Raw genomic sequence first — 25729 nt, 5'->3', positions numbered from 1 at the left:
AGGGTCCCATGAGCCAAGGCACACTCCTGCCCTGTCCAGCAGGGTCAGTGCAGTTCCAGAGGAAGCAGCAGAGGGGTCAGGCTGCTCCCGAGGGTCTCCCCCAGCTCAGCCTGTGATAGAGTGGATGGTGGATGATCTGCTTGGGCCAACTCTTGGGGGTAAAGATAATATCCCGTGCTGCATGACAGGAAACCGGGGCTAAAAACGTGAAAGGCGGTGAGCGAAGGTCACCGGGCCCTGGAAAAGATCAGGGCTCAGCCCAGCTTTGGGCCCAGCGCTGCCACCAGTGCTGCCAACGCTTCGGGGGGAAGAGCCCCTCCATCAACCCCGCCACAGACTCTACGGCCGCACGGCTAGGGGATCCCCCGCCGCTCTGCATCGTCCCCAGGGCTCGGACCGCGGGGCTCGGAGGGCGGGCGAGCCGGGCGAAGGGCCGCCCCCGCCGCGGGCCCGGCTCGCCTCGGCAGGCCGCAGTTGCCACCTGGCGGTGGGCCCCGCGGGTCGCCAGCTGGCGAGGGAGGCCGACGCGGGCGGGCCGCGCTTGGCTACAGGCCCCGCCGCCTTGTCTCGCCTCAGCCTCATGGGGCGGCCGAGGGAGGACCTCGGGCTTTGTTCCTGCTCCGTGCCCCCGGGCCTCCCCGCGCCACCGGGGCCGTCACGGCCGCCCGCCCCTCCTCGGACTACAGCTCCCACAACCCCCTGCGTCGTGCTTCCTCCTCCCCTGCGCATGCGCGCCCCGCCCCCGCAGCACGTCGCACGCCGGCGGGCGGCTGGATTTCCGCTTCCGGCGCGCCTCGCTCTGGTCCCTGCGGCTGGCGGCCGAGCCTTGTGCCTCCGCCATATTGTCTGTGTGCGGCCGGCGGGCGGGCGGTGAGCGGGCGGCCGCGGCAGGTACCGGCGGGCCGCGGCGGCTCCGGCGCTCCTCCTGGGGCCCCGCGGCGGGGGCGGAAGGAGGGGGCAATGGGGGGGAGGCGCCACCGCGTCTCCCGCGCCGCCCCTCGCAACCCCACCCCGCTGCGGGCACGGTGTGGGCTGAGGGTTTGGGGCCGCCCCTCAGGAGAGCTGGGCCGCGGCGGGGGGCTCGGTCCGGTGCCGCTGAGGGGGAACGGGCGGCGGCAGGGGGGAAAGGGCGGGCCTGGCGCGGCGGGGAGGGCAGGGCCCGCCGCTTCCTGCCCGCGGAGGGGGCCTCCGTGCCCCCGGGGGGGGGGGGGGAGCAGGGCAGGGGGTGGGAGCCGCCTCTGCTGCCCTCAGACTAGCTGTAGGGCCACCCGCTGCCCCCAGCCACGCAGGAAGGGCAGGGCCCCACGGAAGGGTAGCTTTCCCCTCCCCCTAGCTCTCCGGGTTCGCATGTTTAGGCGGTGTAGGTGTTATTTACTTAAAAGGCTCTGTCTTGCCTTTTACCCGCCCTGCCTAAAAAAGTAGGGGGATGCGAGGTGTGCGGAGGGGCAGGGAGAGGCCTGTTTCTTCTTGCTCCCACTCTCAGCCACGCAGGGACTCTGTTCTGGGCCTTTCTGGTTGGAGGGGAAGGTGGTTTTCACAGATTTCCCTACCAGCCGCTCTCCTCTTCTGAAAGCAGTGGTGGTCAGTCTCACCCCTGCTGTAATTTAGTTAATTATGCCTTGGGGCAACGGCCTGTGTGGCGGCTGGTAAAATATGCTTTGTAAACGAAAGGACAGATAAGATTAATGAAATCCCGTGAGTGTTGTTTGTCAGATTACTTTATTCTTTCTTACTAAGGGCTTTGGGTACAACCAATAAAGTTCGGATTATAAACACTCAGTCATCAGTATATTTTATGCTGATAGCAGTGGTTGATCTATGGAGAGACTCCTGAGGGCATGTGCCTCACTTATGCAAGCTAAATTTATGAATCTTGAGCCTGTGTCGTTCAGTGTTTCAGTCCTTCATGCCTGTACCAAGTTCTGGTACCTGTGGGAGAGGTCCGCAATGGTATGGGGTTTGTGCTGTTCAAGCTTGCAATCGGATTGGGGTCTTGGAGAGCTGCTCTCGCACTGACTATTGATGCCAGGCTGCAAAACTGGGTGCTGCGTGCGTCTCTGGAGGTGGGTGTGCTGTGTGCTCCACACGTGCCTGGCTCCTGCAAGCTCTGTCCTCAGTGTGCTCCGTAAACTACTCAGGAAGAGCTGCTTATTCTGTGTCTGAGGGTCAGCAGCCTTCAGAGGTGACTGGGGTCAACATCATCTTTTTAGAGAGAAGCACACAGAGACAGAAGTGTTTCTGCTTGGGGGCAGGTAGCAATTTAGTCTGTTCTCTGAACACTCTTTTCAAAAACATAATAGTTGTTCAAAATATTCAGGCTCAAACAGAGTTGGTTTTCATGCTGTGTTGCCAATCAGCCTGCATGTTGGATGTGACTGCCAGCGCAGATACTGGGCGTAGCGTAGGTAGGTGCAGAGAAATCGCTCATCTTGTGCATTGTACATGGCGGCGTGATGTAGAAAAAGGCAAAGCTTGTACTAGGAGAGGGGAGACTCAGCTTGGGAATACTTTAGGCAGGATTTGTGGAAAGTGTGAAGCTTGATCAGCTCCTTAATTAGTCGTAAAACTAGGACTAGAGTAATGTTCCAGTTCTTAGAGCACAACGCCACGCCTGGGTAAAACATACCAGCAATGGTACGTCGTCTGTGGAGGCAACTACTGTGTCTGTAACTGGAAAAAGAAAACTGGAATAGGATGCAGCTCCCACCAGCAGAAGAGTGTCCGATCCTGTGTAGAGGGCAGTTTGCTTTCCACCCTCAGAAGATCTGTCCTTGTCTTGGGGCTCTTGGGATGCCTCCTGGCAGAGAAGGGTTTATTGTAAAGGTCCAGACCTTAGCTTGAGTATGAAGTACGTAGATCTTTGGTGATAGGCAGCTATCCTTCCCTTTCGTCTTGGCAATGGAGAGAGATTTCCTTTTTTTCCACCTTTGTCTGTTACTGGGTAATATAATTTCTATTCTTTTTGCATGGTTAGTGAAACCTCACTGTCTTCTAGTTCCCAGCGTGGGTAGTGGTAGAGAGTTCAGTGTACACGTCCTGCAGCTCAGACCAGTGAGCTAGCCGAGTTGACTGCTGCCCATGAGGACTTGAAATGGGATTGAGGAAGGTAACTCCATCTCAGCCTTGGCTGTAGCAAAGGAGAGGAGCTGATGTAGCTGAATAGCTGGGTAACGTGCTGCGGTGGAGATAAACCACAGAATATGGAAAAATGTGTTGAGAGAGTCAGATGCTGGAGGAGAAAGCAGAGACTTCCAAGTGGGTTCAGAACTTCAGAATGGGTTCTCTGGGTTTGGTGGGGCACCTGGGTTCATGGATTGAGGAGAAATGGGTTCTGTTGGGAGTATGGCTCTTTGGAAGAGTAACAGTAAAATTGCCAATAGGCTCTAGCAAATGCAGAGGAAATGGAGTGTTTCATGAAATTAAGTGGAGTTTAGTTTTGTGCAGGGGCAGTTAATGCTACTCATTTACTTGAAAAAAGCTGATGAAATGTGAGCATGAAGATGCAGACCTGTTGGGGGGGGAGGGGTTACTGGGGAAAGACTTGGTAAAATACGGTTTTCTGAAGATGAGACGTGGAAAGACGTATTTGAGGTTTGGGGCATTTTCAAGTAGTGCAGGTTAGATACATAGACATGAAATGGGTTTGTGGTAGCAATCTTGGGAAGACGGGGTGTCAAAAAGTGGTTATAGATTTATGGAGTTGTAGAGAAAGAAACTGTGTTTCTAATGTGATAAAAGGGACAGGGACATAACTTTTCCCAATTTTATTAAAAGGCGGGTGTCCTTATATCTTCCACTTGAATTATTTTTCTGCATTTTCTCCTTACAGAACTAATTTTCTCTTTTTGTCTTTCCTCACGTCCTCTGAGGAATAAGGGAAAGGAAGACAGGAGAAGCAAATGGGTGACATTGTGGTGGTGTGATTAATTTCATGTCACATTTCTGAAGAGGCAGGAATTTATTTCTGGGTTACCAGACCTGTCACCTCCTGTTGCTCCATTATTGAATTGCTTACATTAAGGCATCTGTTTTATAAACTATTTGGGTGAGATTGATGCCATCTTATATTTTATTGTCCCGTAAGGGTCTTGAGAGAATAAACCCCACGGATTTTAAGATCAGGAAGGACTGCTGTGATTCAGCCTGGCTACAAACATTATCTGGTTTTGATTGCAAGACAACTCTTGGACAATTTTTCTGAGCTTGGATATCTCCTTCCTGGAGCTTCCAAGAGCTGACTTTCCTGGAATTTACAGAACCTCATTGGAGAAAAGGAGTTCTCCTTTGAATCTAGAAAAGCTGCTTTCTGAACTGGCATTAGTGCTGTTGCTGAAAGCAGAGTATTTTTACAAGCTGGTTTTTGGACCCCATTTGCCATCAAGGTGCCAAACCTGTCTGTCGGTATGAAAGATTGATAAGAAATGTGATTGTTGATGTGGTCATAGGATCAATGGTTCACAGATATCTTCTGTTGCTCAGGCGTCAGCAGTAGAGGAGCAGCAATGTGAACCTGACACAAGTCTTACCTGCTCCTTTGTTCAGACTGTTCTGCTCTGGACAGCTTTATTCAAACAAATTATTTTATTATCCATTTCATGCTGCTGCTTTGGGAAGCCGAAGACCAGAAGGGGAGACATTGGAGTTCTTTGCGGACTCAAGACAATACCACCACAGACTCATCTTTGGAAGGTTAAAATTTCAATAATTTTAATTTTCCACACAGTTCATTTCTGTGCGTTAAGCTATGTCCTTCCTATGACTGATTTCTAAATTTTAGGGAATGTTACGGTTTGCAGGGAGGCGCTTTCTAAAGCAGGCTGTCCAGCTGGTTAATCTAATGGCTGGATTATATTATGGCAATTTACTTAAAGTAAAGGGCGAATAAAATGTGTACCAGATGAAAGTGGGAAATAATTTTAGGCCAAGGTGGAATTGGGCTGCAGGTTGCCAAATGGAGTCATGTCTTTGAGTATTAACAGCAGTCCTAGAAAAACGAAGTTATTCTGTCCTTTTGTTCAGAGGAGTAGGCCTCTGCCCTTGCACCTTCTGGAAAAGCCAAAGGGTAAAGCAGTTTTTTTTAATTACGCTAAGTGTAGGGAGAGTCCAGCGTGTTCTGTGGTGTTAACACAGAATTATGTGCCAGAACTTGTTTTCACTAAGTGGGAGAGGTCTTGCCATGTTATGAAGAAGTGCCCCCAAAGTCTTCCTGCGTGTCCAGGGACATGAAATGGTGCCTCTCCCATGTTCTTGCCAAAACCCTCGGAGAAGGCAGTTTCTCAGCGCATTTTTGCACACGTGTGTGAGTTGTCAGTAAATCTTTATTTTTAGTGTTCTGAAAATGGATGAGCGTGGATGTGCACAAGTTAATTTCCGGTATAGAAAAGCAAGAACTCCTGCCTTCTGCAAATTAAGCAGCACTTTGATTGTACTCTAGAAGGAAAAGAAAGGTTTTTTGCTCACTGAGGAAGTTGTACAGCATCCAGATTTGTTTCAACCGAGTTTACAAATTAAAAGTTACAGGTTTTGGTATTTTAGAACATGTGGCATCCAGGCATATATCCAACATGTGAATCTTACCAGGCATATAAATATATATTCATCCTAAGCCATGACTTAATGCTATGCAGTGGTTTTAATGAGTGATTGCAAAGTGTGAAGAAAGATGCTGTGGAGATGGACAAATGTGTCTTTGTATGTGGCCGGCAGTGGTGTGAGTTTGTTTGGCGTTCAGCATTCATGTCCCTGCTGAGTTACACTGAGTGATGAATGCTATGGTCACCAGGCTTCAGTTAATCTCCAAAACACTGGTGTGAAATAGTAAAATCTTAGTCAATACACTTACATCACCTACAATGTCTGGGAGAGCTTCCTGGCTGGCTCTAGCTGCATAAACCCAGAACTCAGTGTGTTGTGTTAGTGCACCTAGTGTATAATAGATACTAATTTCTGGAGTTTAATAGCTCTTTTTTTCCATTTGTTTTTTGGAAAGGTGGTAGCTAGGTTCGTCTTGTGTTAATAATGATGAATTTTTAGAGAATTATGTTAGAACTTCTACTTTCCAGCAGGGGGTTGCACCTGGTGTCTCTTGCTGCGCCTTCTGGATGCCAGCTGAACCTTGAAGATGCTTTGCAAGTGCATTGCCTGCTCGATGGGAACAGCTGATCACGGGGATTTCCTGAAGAAATAGTTACATGACATGTACACTGGTTTATCCTTTGGCTCTGGTAACTGTTCCTGCCTCTAGGAATTGCATGATCGGATTAACTAAAAACATATAACTTTTACAGATGGTAGGTACAGTTCAGTTGTCTGAGTTCTAGCTAAATCACTCTGTGTACATGAGCCATAGGAGTCAAATCAGCTGAATGATTGGCCTGTCAGTACTCTGTGCGTACTAATTAATGAGGAAAACAACTGTGTCACTTAGCAGTAATTAGGAAGGTAGAACTTTCCAGAGGATGCTGCCAGTTGACCTGATGTCAGCTGTGAAGAGCCTGTAGCATTGCTGAAACATTCCCCTTTGTGAGCCTTCAGGAAGTGTTACCTAGTGTGCCAGGACCTCAGAAACAGTAGTTGTGATAATTGATTTATTGGAAAATACTGTCCAAAGCTCCAGCAATAGGACCTTTGGTTTTATTAACACTCTTAGAAGAAAAAGAATCGCTTCACATTGACGTTGTTGCAAGTGCTCTTGCTTTGGCATGGTCAGACCTAAAGAGATGTGCCTCCAAAAAACCCCACCACCTTTCCTGCACTCCAAGCTTGGCCTGAACTGTCAGGGTGGGTAGGAGATGCCAGCAGAAGAGTATCATCATCGGTTTTTGATTGGGGGGTGTGTGCTGACAGGTTGGTTTGTCAATTTCTGGTTACGTTCGTAGCCATTTTTAATCGATTGTGTCAGGAGTCTTCAGTGCTGGCAGTAAGGATATCCACTGTGATTTGTGAGAGGCTGGGAATGGTGGCAGGAGAAGCCACAGGTGTGGGAAAGCAGCAGAGCTTGCGCTTGGTTGTCTTGTGGGTGCCGCTGCCTGCTGTGGCTATGCAGCATCACCCAAGATCAATCTTGGCATTTTTGTGTTAGGAAAAGCTTCCCATTTGCTCTGTGTGCTGTGGACTAGCTTAGCTCTGAAACCATGAGGGAGAGCCCATGATTTTGGGGGAGAAGTGGGAAAAGAAGAGCTTTCAAAGTTGACTGTATAAAATCCCTTAGGAGGCAGAGTGGGGAGTGGTCTTGTCACTGGTGGCTTCCTGCTGCTGGAGAAAATCCCAGCTCTTCTGCCTCGGGTACACGTGTTGTTGACACCACTGAAGTTTTGTAAAGGACAGTTGTCCAGGAAGGCTGAGGTGCTGGAGACTTCTGGATGGTCTGTGTAAGCTCCACTAAAATTTAGCTGTTACAGGTCTGAACAGAAATGAAGACTAAGTGTGACAGAACTGCTAGGAGAGCCATGTGGGCAGCAGTGATACTGCCAGGGCAACCTGGAGAGCGTCAGACATGATAGACGCCACTTTCTACATTTGTGAAGTGTGAGAGTTAAGTTTTCCCCAAGACTGCAGAGGTTATCATGCAAATATGGAGTTACAGTAAAACCGTTTCCCGTGACTTCCGTATAGATTGTGATCCTTGTTGCAAGGGATGACTTCTCAATTGGCAGGAATTGTGAGGAATTCAGGGGTGCAATCAGTGAAGCTGGTGAAGGAAGAACCAGTCTCAGTCTTAGGGCATTGCTATTGCAGAATTACTCCAACATGTTTCTTCCATTTTAACTAAACCTGTCAACTGTTTTCCCTAGTGACTGGTCATGCCTTATTTTGAATTAAATCACAAGTGATCCTGTTTCTTTTTTAAGAGAATATTTGAGGTAGTTATAGATTATGATTTGTTATATTTTCACAGCCAGACACAACCACCTATTTAAAAGAAATCTGGAAAATAATTTTGGTGGAAAAATGTGGTTAAAGCAGATTGTGCTGTTCCAAAAATATACCAAGAGAAAAGTTTGATTTCAAACCTAAGCTTTTTCTAAAACTCAATTAGATTTTAAAATCTGCTTTTCTATTGATGTTATCCCTTTAGTAGGTAAATGGTCTTCAGGAAAGGATGTAAAATGTCAGTTTTGTTAATCAAGGCTTGTTTCTATTTCAGCTATAAATTCATAAAAAAATATAGGTTGCAAGGGACTTCTGGAGGTCGTGTGTTCCATACTTGTATTGCTGCAGTTCCAGTATCGTGAAAATACACAAATCAGATTACTTTTGTGAGATAAACCATATTTTTTATAAAGTTGGTTATTATTATTTCTTCTTTTAAAGGTAAGCTGGGTTTTGATTAATGTTGGCTGCCAGTAGGCTGTGCTGTAGTATTTAAGCATGTCTTGTTCTTTTAATTTCAGTGGTGTCTATCCAGTACTAGGTATTCTCCAAACTAGAAGCGGATGCTCCTTCCCTGGGAGACTGACAGGCAAAGGACAAATGGGCCATGTGAAGGAAATCATAATCAATTTTATCTGATAATTGTAATGCTTCCTCTCAGTAATAAAGCACACTATGCACTCATGATTTCCTAGGTTGGGTTTGAGCCATTTATGGTGAAAGGTAATGCCTCACTTGCAGTTGTGGATAAAAGAAAGGAATAACCTTTTGATTTCAGGCTACTTACTGTAATTCTGCTCTTCTCAGTTGACAGAGAGCTTTTCTTTTTTCAAAATGAGACGGCTGCTGTCTGTCTTAGCCTGTTTACAGTCTTAGTCTGGCACAATCGCAGCTGGTAATGAGCTTACATGGAGAAAGTAGAAGTGAGAGGAAAGTCTCCAGACCTGTTTGACCAATCTGTGCATCTCGCTTTCTCCTTGAGAGGAAGATGAGGTGGTCTGGGATGGTCTATCTTGAACTGATAAAGTGACCAAAATATTTTCTTGGCTCTTTGAGTTTGGCTTGGTGCAATTTGGGACCTATTGTACTCCTTTGGGACTCCTTTGGGACTGCTCTCTGCTGACTGAATCTGAGTTCGGGTGGTTCACGGGTAAAGATCATATTTATGTGGTGTTGAACATAGTTCACTGGGTTCAGTCTGTCTGGATGAACTTGGAACTACGTGGCAATATATTGCTCCCACCGAGGGTAAGTTGTGCTGTTAGCAGCAATCCACAGGGAAGCTGGTGTCAAGCAGTGCTCGTGTTCTTGGGTGCATTATTTATACTCAGACCTTATCCACAAAGGTCATTGCTTGGATAGCACTTGCAGGTTCCTCGGGACGCCGGTCTTCTGGGAAGCTCTTGGCTTCCAGCTCCCTGGGAATCTGTATCTGTGCTGTTTCATACTGGTGCAACTTCTTAGGTTTAAGGTTCTGAGTAACTGTATGCTTGAGCAAAGCTTCATGCCAAGAACATTTCCATTTAAAAGGAGGGGGGAAAAAAAAAAAAGATTCCAGTATCTCAGTTATTCTTGACTCAAAAAAAAAAAAAAAAAAAAAAAGGACAATTTTGCTAATGGCTAAGTAGGTATGTTTCTCAGAAACTAATTTGCTTAGATTTCTTAGCTATGTTTTGTTGCTACTTGCTGTAAGTGGATACATCTGGAAGTACAGAGGGCGTAAGAAACTCCTATATAAATAGGGTATAGGTGCTGTAAGTACAGATACTTCGCAAGAAATCAAGTCCTCCATGGGGGTGGGGGCTGCCATTGGGATTAGAGTGCACTGTAAGGATGATAAAATCCCCTTTTAAAAAGGAGGGGGGTAGTAACAGTGGTTTAAATTAAAATGTTTTAAAAATCAAATTCAAAGTAAACATTGAGAGGCTTTTTACTGTTTTGTTCAACATTAGGCACAAAAAGTCTAGCTTACCAAGCTGCTCAAACAATAGGATGCTGTTAGAATGATTCAAACTTTTAAGAATTGATCTCTTTTAATTAATAGACCTTCCAATTAAAAAACTCCTATATGGTGGCAGCACAGTTGTTTCTGTCTCTTGACTGGGGCTCTCAGGCACTCCTGTGGAGTAATTATCAGTAGTACATGCAGTGCTGTATTTGGCTGTGTTCTTGTGATATTTTTTTTGTACACAGGATGAACAGGGTCCTGTGGGGTGCTCTTGGTAAGGATGCTGTGTAAGACGCTAGCTAATTGGCAGTTTGCTGATACTTAAATGGCATTTTTAAGGGCAGGCCTAGGTGGGAAAACCAAGCACTGAAACTTCTGCCTGGCGCTCATTGGATATAGCTACCATGTGAGCGCTGTTCAGTAATGTCTTCCCAAGGGTGGCACCACAAGTGCTAAAACAAGAGCTGTTTTCTGTTCGTGCACTGGCAAGCCTTAGCATTGAAGAGTGTGTGTCAGACAGTGACTGGAAGCTTTGTCTTCCTCGCTCTGTGACCTCTGGTATATTGCCTAAAAGCTCGTGGTTGTGTTTCCTGCTTAAGCACTTCTCTACCAGAGAAATTAAAATTTTCAGAGATGCATTGGTTTTTTTGGAGATTCTCAAGACTATGCTGGACATGGCAACCTGATCTAGTTAGATCTACTTTGACTAAGCTACTTTTAGCAGTCACTCCTGATATAAATTATTCTATGATTCTGTCATTAATGCAGGAATTAATAAATGACATGTTCTGTTTGGATTCTGCAGAAATAGAACTCATCCTTTATAACAAGCTCAGGACACTCATCTCGTCTAGGTGTAATTGCTGCTCGTACTGTAGAATTTCTCCCTTAAAATTGCAAGCTAAACTGACATTTGCATGACCACACCTATCCCCATTATTTATCCTGGTTTGTGTCGGCTCCTTCTTTCAGAGCTTGGATCCACTGCAAAATTATCCCTCTCTAGGGGCAGTGAAAGCCAAATAGATACGAATTCCTTAGCAGTTTTGAGTTGAGAAGAGGGAGAAGCTTTCAGGCAGGGTGAGTTTGTATATGTGCAGAACTTCACTTTAAAACCAAATTATCTGTGCAGACTCTCCCCTCTTCCTGTATAAAGAACAGTAGACAATAATACCTACATTCATAAATAGGCATTGTGTGCCATTCTTAGAAGCAGCAGTCGATGATTTCCTGAAAAAGCCCTTCTCTGAGCAGTCTGTTACAATGTACAGCTTGTGCTAGGCTAGAGCTATGTGACAAAAAGTATCCACTGAAATTCGATCTATCTTTAGATAATGTGATTGATTTTTCTTTTTTATTATTTTTTCCCATGCTGAAACTGATTTTGCTAAGCTGGATGAGATGGAGCAGTCATGTGTTCTTTATTCCTACAGAGTTGTGCTTAAAAAATAAAATTGCTAAGTCATCTTAGACATACATAGTTTCAGTTAATTTCTACACAAGGAATATCAGGCAGAGGAAATTGGCCAGTGCATCTGCTACCAGAAGCACCTGGAATGAGGAGAAACAAAAACACAGTGATTAAACTTTGAAATCTAATAAATTTCATTGTACTCAAAGTGTTCTAGTAAACTTGCATGCTCTATTAATGCCTGAGTACATTTTTTGAATATACATCTAATTTCTAAGTGTCTGAGTCATGCCACATAAATGGTTTGAGGTCTTAGATGATTGCTGCCTAATCGTCTGAAAGTGTATTTTGTTAGAGGACTAACATTTTGTCCAGGAATAGACTGGTTTTTTTTAATGATGCTTCATATTCTTCTGTTAGCGGAACACCTGACTAAAGTGCCTCGTCCTTCCATTATTGGGCTGAGGCCTCAGTCACACCTCTCTTGTGGACTTTGGAATGGTGCCGTGTCCCTTTTTAACCTCGGGGCTGGATTACTGCAACCTGGTCTACCTGGAGCTGCCTTCAACACCATTTGTGTGTCAGTAGGTCAAAAAATAACCCATGCTGCCAAGGTCCATACCACCTGAGGAGCCTTAGTCCATGCCAGCAAGAGGCGTTGTGTACATTTCTGCCTCCATTTCTGCAGAACCAGCTGCTGGTCCAGTTGTGTGACATGACGGAGGACATCAGACCGGTGTCCCCCAGATCCTTCACCATGGTTGTACCCAGTGGTTTTTGCAGGATGAAGTACTACAGGCCTCCAATAGATGACAGGATGCTACCAATAGAGCAGGCGTTTGCTTCTAGAATTTTCTTCTGGTCTGACGTATCCTGGTAGCCTAAGCTAACTGCTCTGAGCAGATTTCTAGGTCTTTCTGATTAATGGGGCTATTAGTTCCTCCTGCAGTCTGCCAGTTACCCATTTTCTGTGAAGGGATAACATCAGCATAGCAAATAAATACATTATATTCGTTTAGATTGCCCACTGACCAAGTGCCTTTCTATCAACAGGGCTGTGTAGTCTCTGCCATGTGCTACACACCAAACAATACTCTTTTGTGCTCCGATAGAGCTTCCTTCCTTGTAAGTTATTTTGAAAGCTGACAAAGAGATTCTTACATTTAAATGTTTAGAAGTGTGTCAGCTTTCACTTGTGAAAGATTTGAGACGTGCAAAGGCATGACTTATTTTAGGCAGGACAATACTTTGGTATGAAATTGTAGTAAGTTACTGGTGTCTTAAATATTCAGAAATCAGGGTCTTTGACCTACAATAACTTTCTTTTGAGTTATTTTGACTAGTCTCTATAGTGGTAAAATTTAAGATTTGCTAAAATCCCACTGTAAGGAGGAAGAAGCGGAGGAGCTTACTAAATCCTTTGGACAAGCTGAATGCAAAGAAACATCTTTAGACTGTTGCAGCAGAATTTTTCTTTCATGTTTGGATAAAGCTTCATAATCCAACACAGATGCCACTGACTTTTGGACAGTTGGATTTAGTGTCTTGACTGTAGAAAGTTGTGAACAAAATCAGTGCTCCATCCCAGCAGTGCTGTCCTGGCTGCCTGTTTTTGTCCTGAAGTCTTCCGAGCATCCTCAAGCTATTTAATCCCTGAATGGTTCGCAAGGACTGGCCTCTATGAGGTCTTCACAATGTCCCTTCTTGTCTCAGTGCTGGTTGAGGGTGTATGTTTCTTCATGGTCTAATTAGCATGGATGTAGCTTATCACTATAAATGTCCTGCATTGTCTGGAGAAGATGAATGCTGTTGTCTCTGCTGGGACTTAATTGCATTGTGCAGTGTGGTGCTGCTTTTTTCCCTAGGTAAGCCCAGAGACAATACCAAGCTTTTAAACTAAGAGACCCAGTGGCTGCCTGCTCTGTACGTTTTGCTCACTTTCAAGTGGGCACTGGGTTTTTTGTAGAAGGCATCTATTGTGAGATGATGGGATGAGATGTCTGTGCAGGAGGACATGAGTAGCAAAGGCCTTCTTCAGAAAATCTGGAAATTGGAGGAAAATGTTATACTATGAAAATTCCCAGAGTTTGGACTTCAGCAGTTTTATCCTCTTTGGGTAATGTTTTGGTCCTGATGCTGCGTTCAGGTGAATACATTTAAATTTTTACTTTGTGGGTAAAGAGCATGAGTGAATAAGTTGAAATGCTGCTAGAGCTATTAAAGTAACGTACTGTTCTGATGTAGTGTCTAGATTTCTCTGCTGTCCTCCAGAAATCTGCTCCTGAGCTGACCAACCTTGCTTTGTACATAAATGCTGTGGTTAGTACCTGCATTTTCCAGGGGATGGAAAAGGCAAAGCAGTGGTGGATCAGTTCGGGTTTGGGTTGTTATGTTTTTTTTTCCTTTCCACAGAATGAATCAACATAGCCACACAAACCTGTGTGTGAGCACATGAAAGGCTTCAATTTATTCCTAGTGTAAAACAAATTGAAACACTCTGCCCAATACTGAACTTCAAAATCTTTGCAATTTTGTTGTATACATTAAATAAAATGGCTGGATTATCTGAAAATAAAATAGTTTGAGGATTAGGATGAAGCTGAGTTGAAACTGTTGGCTGAATTTTAATAAAAATTAAGCACAGGAACAACCAGGAATAAAAGAATCAGTGGTTTTGAAGCTGTTTGTAGTATATCTGAGAGTCATAAAATCGGTCTGCTGAGATCCTATCAAGAATTGCAAGTAAATCTGGAAGTTCTGATTTATATAAAAGTTTGTGTTTCTAGAAGTTGAAACTTCAGAAAGCACTTAATTTAGGTTGCACCGTCAGCTCTGTTTACAGCATTGTTTATTAGTGCATTGCAAGAGGTGATAGTTGTGTAGCCTGGAGTGAATGAAGTGTTTCAGTTACATGGGATGGCACAAGGCTTCTTCCTGGATGGGGGAGAGATTGCAGCTGATGGCTGTTCCTTTCGTTCTGGAGCTGAAAGGAAGGAGTCTGCCTGCAGATATTGAGCATGTTGCGTTTCTTCCCTTTTGGAAGGTTATCTTTGCAACAATAAGTTGGAAACTACATATTTTAAGTTGCAAGGGGGGATGCGTTACTTTTGCGAGTGGGGCCAAGTGGTCTTGTCCTGTGTGAGGGAGAGAAGACATTGTTTTCAGGCAATAACATGATCCCAGGCCTGTGGCTGGGCTCCAGACTCTCCTTCTCAGCAGCTTTTAATGATTAACTTAAATATTTTTATTGTATATTGAGATTTTAACCTCTCTTTTATTTTCTTTCTGCAGTTGGAAGAATCAGAGGCCTTTATCTTCTGTCCAGCTTTGCAGTTCGGGTAGCCTCTGATTTCAGACATCTCATCATTTCCTCCTGCCAACCTGTCTGATATGTCGGGACCCGTGCCGAGCAGGGCCAGAGTTTACACGGATGTGAACACACACAGACCCCGGGAGTACTGGGACTATGAGTCGCATGTTGTTGAGTGGGGGTAAGTCTCTGGGCGGCTTATGGATGTCCCTGGACCAGGATCAATCCCTGTAGGACATGGTGCATGGGGAGTTCAGGCACCTGTGCTGCGTTAGGCTTTTTCATGCTCTTTGGCACGTGTCTAGTGTGCATGGCAAGGGTTAGGGTCACAACTTTTCTCTGGAAAAGTGTTTCTTATCAAAATTTTAAATCCCCAGAAGTGCAAGAACATTTTTGGCAGCTCCCTTACAAGTTTGGTTTGAAGAATTTTTGCCAGGTAGTCAGGAAATGTCCCCTTTCAGAGGGAAGAAAACTTTTTTGAAACAATCTAAACAGCCCTGGGTGCGGGTCTGAAAAAAAAAAAAAATGAGAATACATCTGAAGTTGCTTCTGACTCAGATGAGTGAAGAGACTCAGCAGACTTAAATAGGTACATGCTATTTTGTGACTTGAAGCTCAGCCCTCTGCGAGTGACTGGAAAAGACATGTCTGCTTCTTTGAAGGAAAGGAGGTGCCTAAATTGAGCTCATGACTAAACTGTCCAAGAATCAGAGAGCAATGATGCCAGCTTCGTAGCTCTGCGTTCCTGCTTTTGTATAGCAAGTCCCAGACTAAATTCTGCTCTCAGCTTTGTTGTAGTTCCTGGTCTCTGAAATGTACACAGTCTTTTGAGCATAAGTGGCTAGTCTGTTTTTAAAAAGGCTAGCACTTAAATTTTTGGTCTTAATGGCTTTGTTGATTTTTAACAACATTATACAAGGAAAAACGTAGCTTCCAAATATAGAGAGACCCGTGGAAGTGATAGCTCGAATTTGCTGATGCTGAAATGCATAGTTGGGCTTATGTTACCTACTGCAGAAGAAGTAAGTTCTGGATTGACTCTAACTTGGGCGCATAGAAGCTCCCTGTTTCTCTCCTAATTCTTAAAGATCGTGTTCAGGAGATGTAAGATACTCATTAATCATCACCTTGTCTGGAAGGTGAGGCAGTAATTTAGTGTTAAGGAGAGATTTGTAAATTGTGATCGAAATCACTGAGCTCTTTGGAACTCTAACTTTTTATCTCCACAGAAATCAAGATGACTACCAGCTAGTTCGAAAATTAGGCCGAGGCAAATACAGTGAAGTATTTGAAGCCATCAACATTACAAATAATGAAAAAGTAGTTGTTAAAATTCTCAAGGTGAGCTGGGGATTGGGCAAAAGATAAAAATCTGTCTTGAGGTGATTAGGAGGCCGGAAAGTGCAGCATTTGGTCTAAAATGTTCAATGTTCTAAAACTGAAATTCTTAAAGCCTGGCTTTGGAGTGTCATTCAGGAAGATGGACCATCATTTTGAGCCTCCTAATAGAAACCCGACATTTGGTTATTAAGTCAAATCTCTGCCTGTAAGGAATTAGCCTCTATCTTAAAGAAGTCCTGATGTGCAACACATTTTCACTTGGAGCTAAGCAACCTTTCAAAAGCTGACTAGAAAATTCTCACCTCCTCTAACTACCAGTGCCCTGGCATGCTGTCATGTGTATACAAGGCTATGAGCTAATGAGATCATTGTCCTTTAAAGCCACTGATTAGGTTTAGGGACTGCTAAGCTTAAAATGTTGGTTTCTGCTCTGCATGTTCCATTGCATATTTAATATCCTTCTAGGCTGAGTAAGGGTCTCCTGGAAGCTGATTATTCCACAGACTTGATTGGTGAAATACCTTCATTTAGTGGCCCTCAGATAGCTCATGGACTTCTCATAATTACACTTTTACCACACGCCAATTAAGAAGTTTTGGACTATCAGATCATATTCAGACAGCTTTAAAAAAAATACGCCATCTTCCTAACCCTCATTCACATGAAACTAATGTTTGTAGCTGTTGGGGTTCTATGGTTAGAAAGGAGACTAGATATTTGAGCCCTTACTGGAGTGATGCATAGTCGGGTAATAACAAGATCTAGCTATTTGAACTTAAATTGCAGTGGCTCCAATGTATTTTGCTGACTTGCAGTCACCTGCCTTTGTCATCTGGACGTTGAGCTGTGTATTAGCCTCACTTTACTGGAGCGCTTTGTCTTACACTTCGGATTTTTATTCTTCAGCCTGTTAAAAAGAAGAAAATCAAGCGTGAAATCAAGATCTTGGAGAACTTGAGAGGCGGTCCCAATATAATTACTCTTGCAGATATAGTAAAAGATCCTGTGGTGAGTATGGAAGGAACTTAAAGGGTACACTGGGGTTATGGGTGAAGTTGCTGTGTTTGACTTCAGCTCTGATCTGGCTTTTTGTTTTCCCCTGCTCTTAAATCCTGCTTTTGAATTGTTTAATCAGATCAGCTCTTAATCTGATTAACTTCTTTTAGAGGGCCCTTCCCCCACAGGTCCCTTCAGCCCCTCACTTTGTAAGGATGAGATACCAGTGAACTGAGACAAGTTAATTGTCAAACAGTGTTGCCAGGGGCTGCAGGCTTTGGCTCTGCTTTCTCTGTCTGAGGGAAATCACAAGTATGTCTGAGGCAGGGGGATTCTAGCAGTTTTAGGGGTAAAAATGGTTTAATTCATTATCCTAAATGAAAACGTATTGTCTCAATTTAACATGGCTGAACACCTTTCTCTCTGTTTTAGTCTCGGACACCTGCTTTGGTTTTTGAACATGTAAACAACACAGACTTTAAGGTACAGTGTGGGATGTGAACTTCTAATGTTTTCCGTTTGAAAGCCACTTGTAATGTTTTTCCGGGGAAAGGCAAGTATGTAGGGGGCAGGCAGGTTATTTCATCATTTTCTTCCAACATAGTAACCGTCTTTAAAGGTAAATATGCTTGGGACAGAAGTTTGTAATTAGTCCTTCAGTACCATTTTGCCACATAAGTTACAAGATGAGACTCCAGATTCCAAGTAGTATTCTAACCTTCAGAGCAAATTAATCTGTTATCTTGTGGAAGATCAGTGCATGTCTTTTTGAAACATTTTGCTTTTATGTTCAGTGTAGAACTATTTATTGGAACCACTTTAAATGTGGACAGCTGTTTCTCTGCCTTTCCACACTTCTGGTAGAAGGGATTTAAATGTTTCTTTGTCCCCTTCCCTACTGACCTGCTTCAGGAGAAGAATGACTGTGCAGTGCCACCTGGAATAGCTGCTTAACTTTGCAGAGCACTCTTGGTCTTTTTGAGACCCGGTCTGCAGGCATAATGCATCGTGCTGGTGGTGGGCGAGTGCAACCTGAGGGAGTTAGTGACAGCAACCAGAATGCACTGCCTGAGCAGAGCTGGAAGTAAACTATGTATGTGATTTGTAGGGGAGAGGAACAGACTGATCAGTCAGGTGTGCGATAAGAGTAGCTTGGGAAACTTTTACTGTTCCTTCAAATGAGTTTGGAGAACCACAGCAGCAGAGAACAGGCAGGGCTGGGTTGTTCTGTATTGGCAGGGGTGTGATGTTTTTCTTGAGTGTTGGAACACTGATATGATGTTTTTGTGTCCCACAGCAATTATACCAGACATTAACAGATTATGATATTCGATTCTACATGTATGAGATTTTGAAGGTAAGCTGGTGTTTTGCTGTTTTATTGGTTTATTTCTAGGATTTTCACTCAGCTAATCCTATAGAGATGGTTATCATGTCATTAAGGGAGTTGAAGAGAAAGCCTGTGGCAGAATTGGATAGGGAAATATATATGTTAAAATCTAATACTTAAGATCCTAGATCAAAAGTACATGTAGCCTCTGAAGACACAAAATTGTAAGCTGTTACTGACTGGTTTTGTGCCCTAATGTAATGTGAGTCAAATATGTTTGTCCATTCTTCTGAAAGAAATATTTTCTCCTCGGGAGTCTGGGGAAGGGGAGGCTTGTTTGACCAATAATGCCTAGTAACTCTGCTCTTAGGTACTCTGAAATTCTATTTTTATGAGGAAGTACATGAGGTGAAGTAAAAATGCTTCTGTTGCTGGGACGTCCCTTTGAGAGGGGGCTCTAGAGGTGTTTTCTGAGGTCCATGAGTCTAGTCCAGCATATAACACTAGACAGTAAAGTCTTGCCATCTAGTTAGGCTTGTTATATGTGGAAATACTTCTGAATATGGGTGAACTTGAAAGATTCTTGTTACTCCAGCATCTGTTTCTTTCCATGTCACCTACAGGCTCTAGATTACTGCCATAGCATGGGAATCATGCACAGAGATGTCAAACCTCACAACGTCATGATTGACCATGAGCACAGAAAGGTAATAATGTGGGGCAGGCTGGAGGGCAGGGAAGAGGCCCTGCTTTTCTCTTCTCAAACAAGGATCCCTTTCGGGTACTCCTGTGTAGTGATATTAGCAGACATCTTTAAGGGGGGGGCTGCATTTCCATCATGTGGAGAAATGTAAGATGAAAATCTATATGCTGCTTTTCTTAAGTTTTTATAGTTATGTGTAACCCATAATAGGGTTGGTAAGGAGAGGTATTTTATTTAGACTGATTGGCGATACAGATGTGGGAAGAACATCTAAACAGATATTCTGATCAACTTCAAATTAATTGAAAATAGAAGACTTGTAAATGAAGCTTCAGAGTAGTGTGGTTCAGCCAGTGGAGAGTTGGATCATCCCTTAAGCCTTTTTTCTTTGTTTTCTACCATTTCTAGCTTAGACTAATAGACTGGGGTTTGGCTGAATTTTATCACCCTGGCCAAGAATACAATGTCAGAGTGGCTTCCAGATATTTTAAAGGACCTGAGCTCCTTGTAGATTATCAGGTAAGAATTACTGGGGTTTATCACTGACTGTTATATGGAAAGTCTGTACCATTTCAAGGTAGCAAACCAGAAATTCAGATATCTAGAGAGCTGAAGTGCAAGACAGGCCATTCTAAAATGTATCGCAGAAAGCAGTGGCTGTAAAGCCATTGAATTAAAGAAACTAATGAGTAGTCTCAGGACCTGAGGAAGAGCTGCAGAACTATCGTCATGGCTCTTGGGATACAAATGTGGAATGTTTTTTTAGCAAGGCTGCTTTTGCAGTAAGGTACAGGAATGAAACAAAGCCCTTGTGGGAATAGCTGGGACTGCATGAACTTCTAAATTAAGCTATAAAAACATCCCCATACCTGACGGCAGTTTACATTATGGAAATGCTGTTGGCTGGAAACAGCAGTGTTACTGGTGACTTTCAGATCGTGCCGGTTCTGAATGAAGGCACTTCCTCACCTGCCCATATACTTTGTGGAGTCCACTCCTTTTGTTGCTTGTGGTACTTCCCTTCTCAATGACTCATAACATTGAAGTCTGCAGTGAAAATAGAAAAAGGCACTGGTCTTTAATATCCTTATGGACAAGGATGGAAATGGGATACCTGCTGTTCTGCTAATTGCTGTATCCCAGTTTGAGTAACTGGAACACTGAGCTGAACAGTGATCTGGCGATGAAGATGCATGAAGATATTTCAGTCTGTTCCCAGCGTAACTTGGCTGTGTTCGTATTACTGGAGGGAGGGGGGAGCCTGCTAGTACTGAGAGTCTGTTCTGCTTAATTCATTAGTAATTGAATTGTCCTTCTGGTTTTGTACAGATGTATGATTACAGTCTGGATATGTGGAGCTTGGGTTGCATGTTGGCTAGTATGATATTCCGAAAGGAGCCATTTTTCCATGGCCATGACAACTATGATCAGGTGAGAGCTGGTCATGTACAACCTCTGTTCTCTTAGTACAATGAAGGTTTCCTGCTTACACGTCTATCAAGGGATCCGAATGAAAAAATAAGCATTTCTCTAATAGGTTCTTTGCTGTGTTTGAACCCACATTCCTTTTCTCAAGTGTGCAAGATTGATTATCTAACAAATTAAATAGAAATAGATTTGCAGTGCGTTAGATTTATGAGTTCCTCTGTAAGTATCTGGAAAAAGTTATAACAATATTTATATTAATGCTGGCTTGTTCTGGTATGTAGAGTGACTATTCCTGAGATTGTTACATGGAAAGCCCCTGCCACTATCCACCCTCCCTCCCCTCTGTATAGAAACTGAATTTAGTACAGTTTTATATAGATTCTGAGATCTTTGATGTGCTGCCTTTAGGCCAAAAATTTTATACTTAAACCTTTAACACATGCTCTGCATCTGAACTAAGGTGCAGACATTCAAGAACAGTGACCTTCTGTTCTCAGACCTTCATTCTGCAGCCCTCTGGGGTGGTGTTTCACCCTTCACGTGCAAGATACAGAGTTTCTGTTTTTTTGACCAGTTATTCTTGCCTTCCCACCCTGTTGGTTTTTAATAGCTTTGTGCTACAAAGGGAGTTAGTGTTGCAAGTTCTCAAGGTTTAGTGATGTTAGGGTATGTAGCTCACTCCTGGCTGCCTTGGATTGCTAAATTCCGACTGTGAGCAGAGGCATGTTCACGTGTTCATGATGCCTGTGATGTAGGTGGCCGGAGAAGTCAGAGCCACGAGGTGACCCTGTGGCTGTTGGTTCAAACCACTGAGGTCAAGTTCAAGCTCCCGAGGGAATGTGCTGCTCTATCTTCATGCTGGCTCTGGCATTATTGTACCTTCACAGTAGTGACTTTTCTGTTTGTTCCCAGCTGGTGAGGATAGCCAAGGTGCTGGGAACAGAAGACCTGTATGACTACATTGACAAATACAACATTGAACTGGATCCACGTTTCAATGACATCTTGGGCAGGTGAGCCAAGATCCGGAATAGCTCATAATCTCTTGGTAGACCCAGAAAGCTACTGCTTTGTCAACAGACCTTGAAGTAAACAAAATCTTGGGCTTATGGGAGAAATCAGAGCCAAGATTCTTGAGAACTGTTACTTTGTGCCTTTGATCCCTTTTGACAGCGCTTCCCATGGTCCTTTCTCTGCAGATGCACTTGAGAAAAGGTTTTTAAATGTCATCTAGGCAATAAATGAAGGGCTGGAGCATAAAGCATGAAGGACAAATGCTCTCTCCAGTGTTTGGGGGACGACAACCCCAAAACGGTGTTTCTCAGAATTACAGTGCAGAAAATCAGTTGCTGCTTAAGATGGCATTTACATATTTTTCCCCCCTTATAGAGTCATTTTGTGTGACATATACCAAAACTACAAGCAACTATTGTTGGGGGCATAAGGGAAGAGCAGAAGCTGGGATTTTAGGCCTGTAAATCCGTTCTGAACTTGAGTCCTCATGCTGCCAGGGCTGTGGTGGCTGTGCCGCCGCGTGGAGACACGGTGTACTGCTGCTTCGTGCTCTGGTATGGCTCAACCCCATTGGTGCCACACTAAGTAGCAGCCCCTCTCGGAGACAGACATCTGTCGCAGTTCTTGCTCTTTAAAAAAGTTAATTTTGGCATTGATGTCCTCTGCCTAGGCTGATTTGGGTATCTTTTTCTGCAGACACTCCCGTAAGCGATGGGAGCGCTTTGTTCACAGTGAGAACCAACATCTGGTGAGTCCAGAAGCTCTGGATTTCTTAGACAAGCTGTTGCGATATGATCACCAGTCACGACTCACAGCAAGAGAAGCCATGGAACACCCCTACTTCTGTAAGTATCGGCTGCTGGCATCATCTGCTGTCCAAAGAGTTCTTCCTCTGCCTCTGGGAAATCTCTGTTCCAGTAGGTTGTGCAGATAGGAGCTAAGAACGGCAACATAATAAGCCTGGTCTTCACAAATAATTGCACTGGAGCTGAGGCTGCTGTCTCTGTGGTGGATAAATTAGGCCACTGCCACCTACACCAGCCAAGGAAACAAAGCATTGGCAGGCCAGTGAATCAGCACTGTGTTAAAGAAGGTTTGGTGCTAAACCTGTGCTAATTTCAGCAGGTGTCTGGGTACATGGTATCTTGTATTTTGATACAGCCAGGTAACTATTTGTTGAGAAAAAGGCCCTTTTAACTCCTTTTGTTGCTAAATGTGTACCTTAGCAAATGGTATATTCAGGTCTTGGTTTTGCAAGCAAAAATGTAATTTTCACCAGTACAAGTTTTTAAACTCTTGCTGTTTTTCACAAATCTTGATATTTAGATTTTTGAAACACCTGTAACAATGCAAAATATGAGTGTTTGCTCAGTTGTATTCTTTTTTTTTTTTCTTGCTACGAATTGGGCTTGTATAATTAGCAAACGGTCTAGATCTGTGTTATGCCTGTGGCAAATGTTCAAGTGAAATGTTTTGCAAGTATGAGCTTACTAATGCTGAAAGCTTTGAATGGGAGTGTCAGACAAACAGCTAAATTAACTTGTGTCCAAGTAGTGATACAGGTTGTACTACGCATGAGGGAATTTTAAATTTTTCCCTTCCTTATCTGATGCAGTAGGCTTGGGAGGCAGGAAGGGGTTGTCTCTGTTCAGATGGTAGTGTTATTTACCTGCAGCTGAAAATAAAGAGTTAGCAATTAAATTTGGGACGTATTACAGAAGTCAGCAAGCTCCAATGACTCTTGTTACAACTCACAGGCTGCTGTGGGATGTGTATAGAGGCATGACATATGATTGTAATATAGTGATAATCTTTCTGCTTGCTATACCCATTTTCTGGGTTTGGCTTTATGTAATTGTTTAGCATAGAAAGGAGATCAACTTCACCTTCATTTCCTTCAGCTTTTGCTGTCAAGCAGTCCTGCTGAACTCCAAAGTGCATCATTTAGGCAACTTTTCACTGATCACGTTACCTTGGTAACTTCTTGGGTACTTCCTGCTGGAGCTGGTGGAAACTTCTGTGTTCCAGTAGATGCTGGTTGATGTTATTTGACATAGACAGCTTGCCAGGACTGGCTTGAGCACAGAGGTTGCAGGCAATCTGCGCTTCAGTTGCTGTCTGGCAACACGGCACCTAAGGGTAGTGTGCTCTTCCTAGATCCCATCGTAAAAGACCAAGCTCGGATGGGCTCATCCAACATGCCGGGTGGCAGCACTCCTGTCAGCAGTGCGAGTATGATGTCAGGTGAGTTCTGTTATTGGCTCTTCTCGGTGCATGGCAATTTAAAGCATTTACATGCACTGTGTGGCTGTGAGGATCCAGGAGGGTGAGTCCTGCAGGCGGGCCATTAGGTCATCTCCTGGGACCGATGACAAAGGCAAGGAGGGCTACAACGAAGTGGGTGGGAGACCGTAATAAATAAGGCCTCGCTGCAGCCTGACCTGCTTTTCTGGTCTTGTTTTTAAAAAGTGCTTTGCAGTTGGGTTTTTTGGCAGCAGTTTGAAGGACAGTGATCCATACATCTGCCCTTCAGTGACCCTTGTATGTGCACAGATCTGTGGTCTTTTCAGAGGCTGCAGAGAACAGTAACATCTTTAATCTCAGTTTATTTTGGCAGCTCTGAAAATACAACAGAGCAGCAGCGAACTGACCCGCAAAGACGCCATTTCATTTAAGAAGCTGAGCTGTCCTGGTTAGCAGTGCACTGGTTTCACTCTAATTCCTGCTTAACTGTCTCTCTTCCAGGGATTTCTTCAGTGCCAACACCTTCACCCCTTGGACCTCTAGCAGGCTCACCCGTCATTTCTGCCACCACCACTCTGGGGATGCCCGTTCCAGCTGCTGCAGGCGCTCAGCAGTAGTGATGGGCTCTGTCTCCTGCTGCCTGAGCTGAGTCAGGTGGGGAAGAGGTTTCCCCCTCCACCTCTCCTCAGGACGCAGCTCGTGCCTGGCAGGGGAAGGGAGGGGATGAACGCTTTGGAGGCACCGTGTCTGAACTGTTGCTTGTGGATTTATAGTAGTTCAGTCATTATATACAAAATTATTATAGGCTGATTTTTCTTTTTTTACTTGAACTTTTCGTAACTCAGGGGATTCCCTGAAAAAATACCTACAGATGGAATATTTCTCGGACAGTTTTTTCCCCCCCCCAAAAAAAGTACTCTTCATTTAAGAACAAAGAGGAATCAACAGCATTTCCAAGCTCTTGCATCCTGCTGGAAATCTCTTCATGTTCCCACCATTACTCCTCCATGAGCCTACACCTTGGGGGATTGTGCTGTTCTCCAGAGACTACCAAGCCGAGTCTTCGAGAGGCAGGAGAGGGGGGTTCTTAAACTACCACTCACTTAAACCCCATGTCCTGCATATGATTCAGCTGGGGTACACTGAGGAGACAATTCCAGTATGGAGAGGTGGTATAAGTTTAAAAGGAGTGAGTGCAGATAATGTCTGAAACCCTAATTGGATTGAATCATGTCTCCTTAGGAGCCAACCAGAATGCCAACTCGCCCCCTTGCATGTAATTTTAGTTTTAAAAAATGAAGTTACTGATCCGATTGGAGTCCTTGCCACCTTGTGAGAAAGGTGCTCCTGTAGAGTAAGCCATACTCTATAATCAGTCCTGTTCTCATGGAGGGTTCTTCCTGCCGTTGCTTGGCTTGGATCTCTGGAATTAGTTTGTTATTGGATATATTGTTTTTAAATTGTTTATATAGGTTTCAAGCTGGTGGCTACTTAAAGCTGGAAAAATCAGACTGCGCCAAGTCCGATCTCACATCTTCACCCACCATCCCCTCCCTCACGTGCCATGTGGTGAGAATACCAGTTACCTCACAGTCTTGTAAATATGCACTGAGAGGAAGGAGCGAGCAGACGTTAACTTAAACTGAAATGGTAGATCAGTAATTGTGGACAAATATTATCATTGACAACAGAAAAGCACCCTTGTTACAGCCCTGCTACCCCTTGCTGTGTATATATACTTTGTCCTTCATATGTGAAAGATCCAGTGTTGGAATTCTTTGGTGTAAATAAACATTTGGTTTTATTTATCGAGGTTAGATTTAAGTTCCCTGTGTAGAGGCCTCCCTGAGGTGGTGGTACACTTTGACATGGGAGTGGCTGACAGCCCCACAGGTGCTGGGGAGGCTGTGTCCCTGTTTACACACACCCGGCGTGGTGAGCTGTGCAGAGGAGCCGTGCAGAGGAGCCATACACAAACATCACAAGCCGATGTATCTTCTGAGAGAAGGACCTTTTGCCACAAAAACAAAACCCCATCCTCTTCTGTCTCAGCCCTGATGGATGCGGAGTTGCAATGCTGAACCAATTCTTACGGGTTTTTGTGTGTGTTGCCATTCATTGGGTTTCAGTGA

At 44.2% G+C, this 25729-nt stretch overlaps 1 protein-coding gene across 2 annotated transcripts; it reads left to right on the top strand.

Moving 5' to 3' along the window:
- The first annotated feature begins 818 nt into the window (after window positions 1–818).
- Window positions 819–25409, top strand: CSNK2A1 (casein kinase 2 alpha 1). 2 transcript variants are annotated; one of them, XM_082490970.1, is made up of 13 exons: window positions 819–891; window positions 14523–14722; window positions 15771–15882; window positions 16789–16890; window positions 17311–17361; window positions 18176–18235; window positions 18832–18915; window positions 19320–19430; window positions 20241–20342; window positions 21252–21352; window positions 22050–22198; window positions 23511–23597; window positions 24099–25409. In XM_082490970.1, exons 2-13 carry the CDS (start codon window positions 14622–14624, stop codon window positions 24212–24214), a joined length of 1176 nt encoding a protein of 391 aa, XP_082347096.1. In that variant the 5' UTR covers window positions 819–891; window positions 14523–14621; the 3' UTR covers window positions 24215–25409. The 2 variants fall into 2 exon arrangements, with proteins under 2 accessions (XP_082347096.1, XP_082347097.1); XM_082490971.1 differs by lacking the exon at window positions 819–891 and having other exon boundaries at window positions 14474–14722.
- Window positions 25410–25729: the final 320 nt, after the last annotated feature.

Source organism: Vanellus vanellus, assembly GCF_965231255.1.
Source record: "Vanellus vanellus genome assembly, chromosome: 15".
Taxonomy (NCBI): domain Eukaryota; kingdom Metazoa; phylum Chordata; class Aves; order Charadriiformes; family Charadriidae; genus Vanellus; species Vanellus vanellus.
Note: the sequence above shows the minus strand (reverse complement) of the source record. Positions and strands in the feature narration are given on the sequence as shown.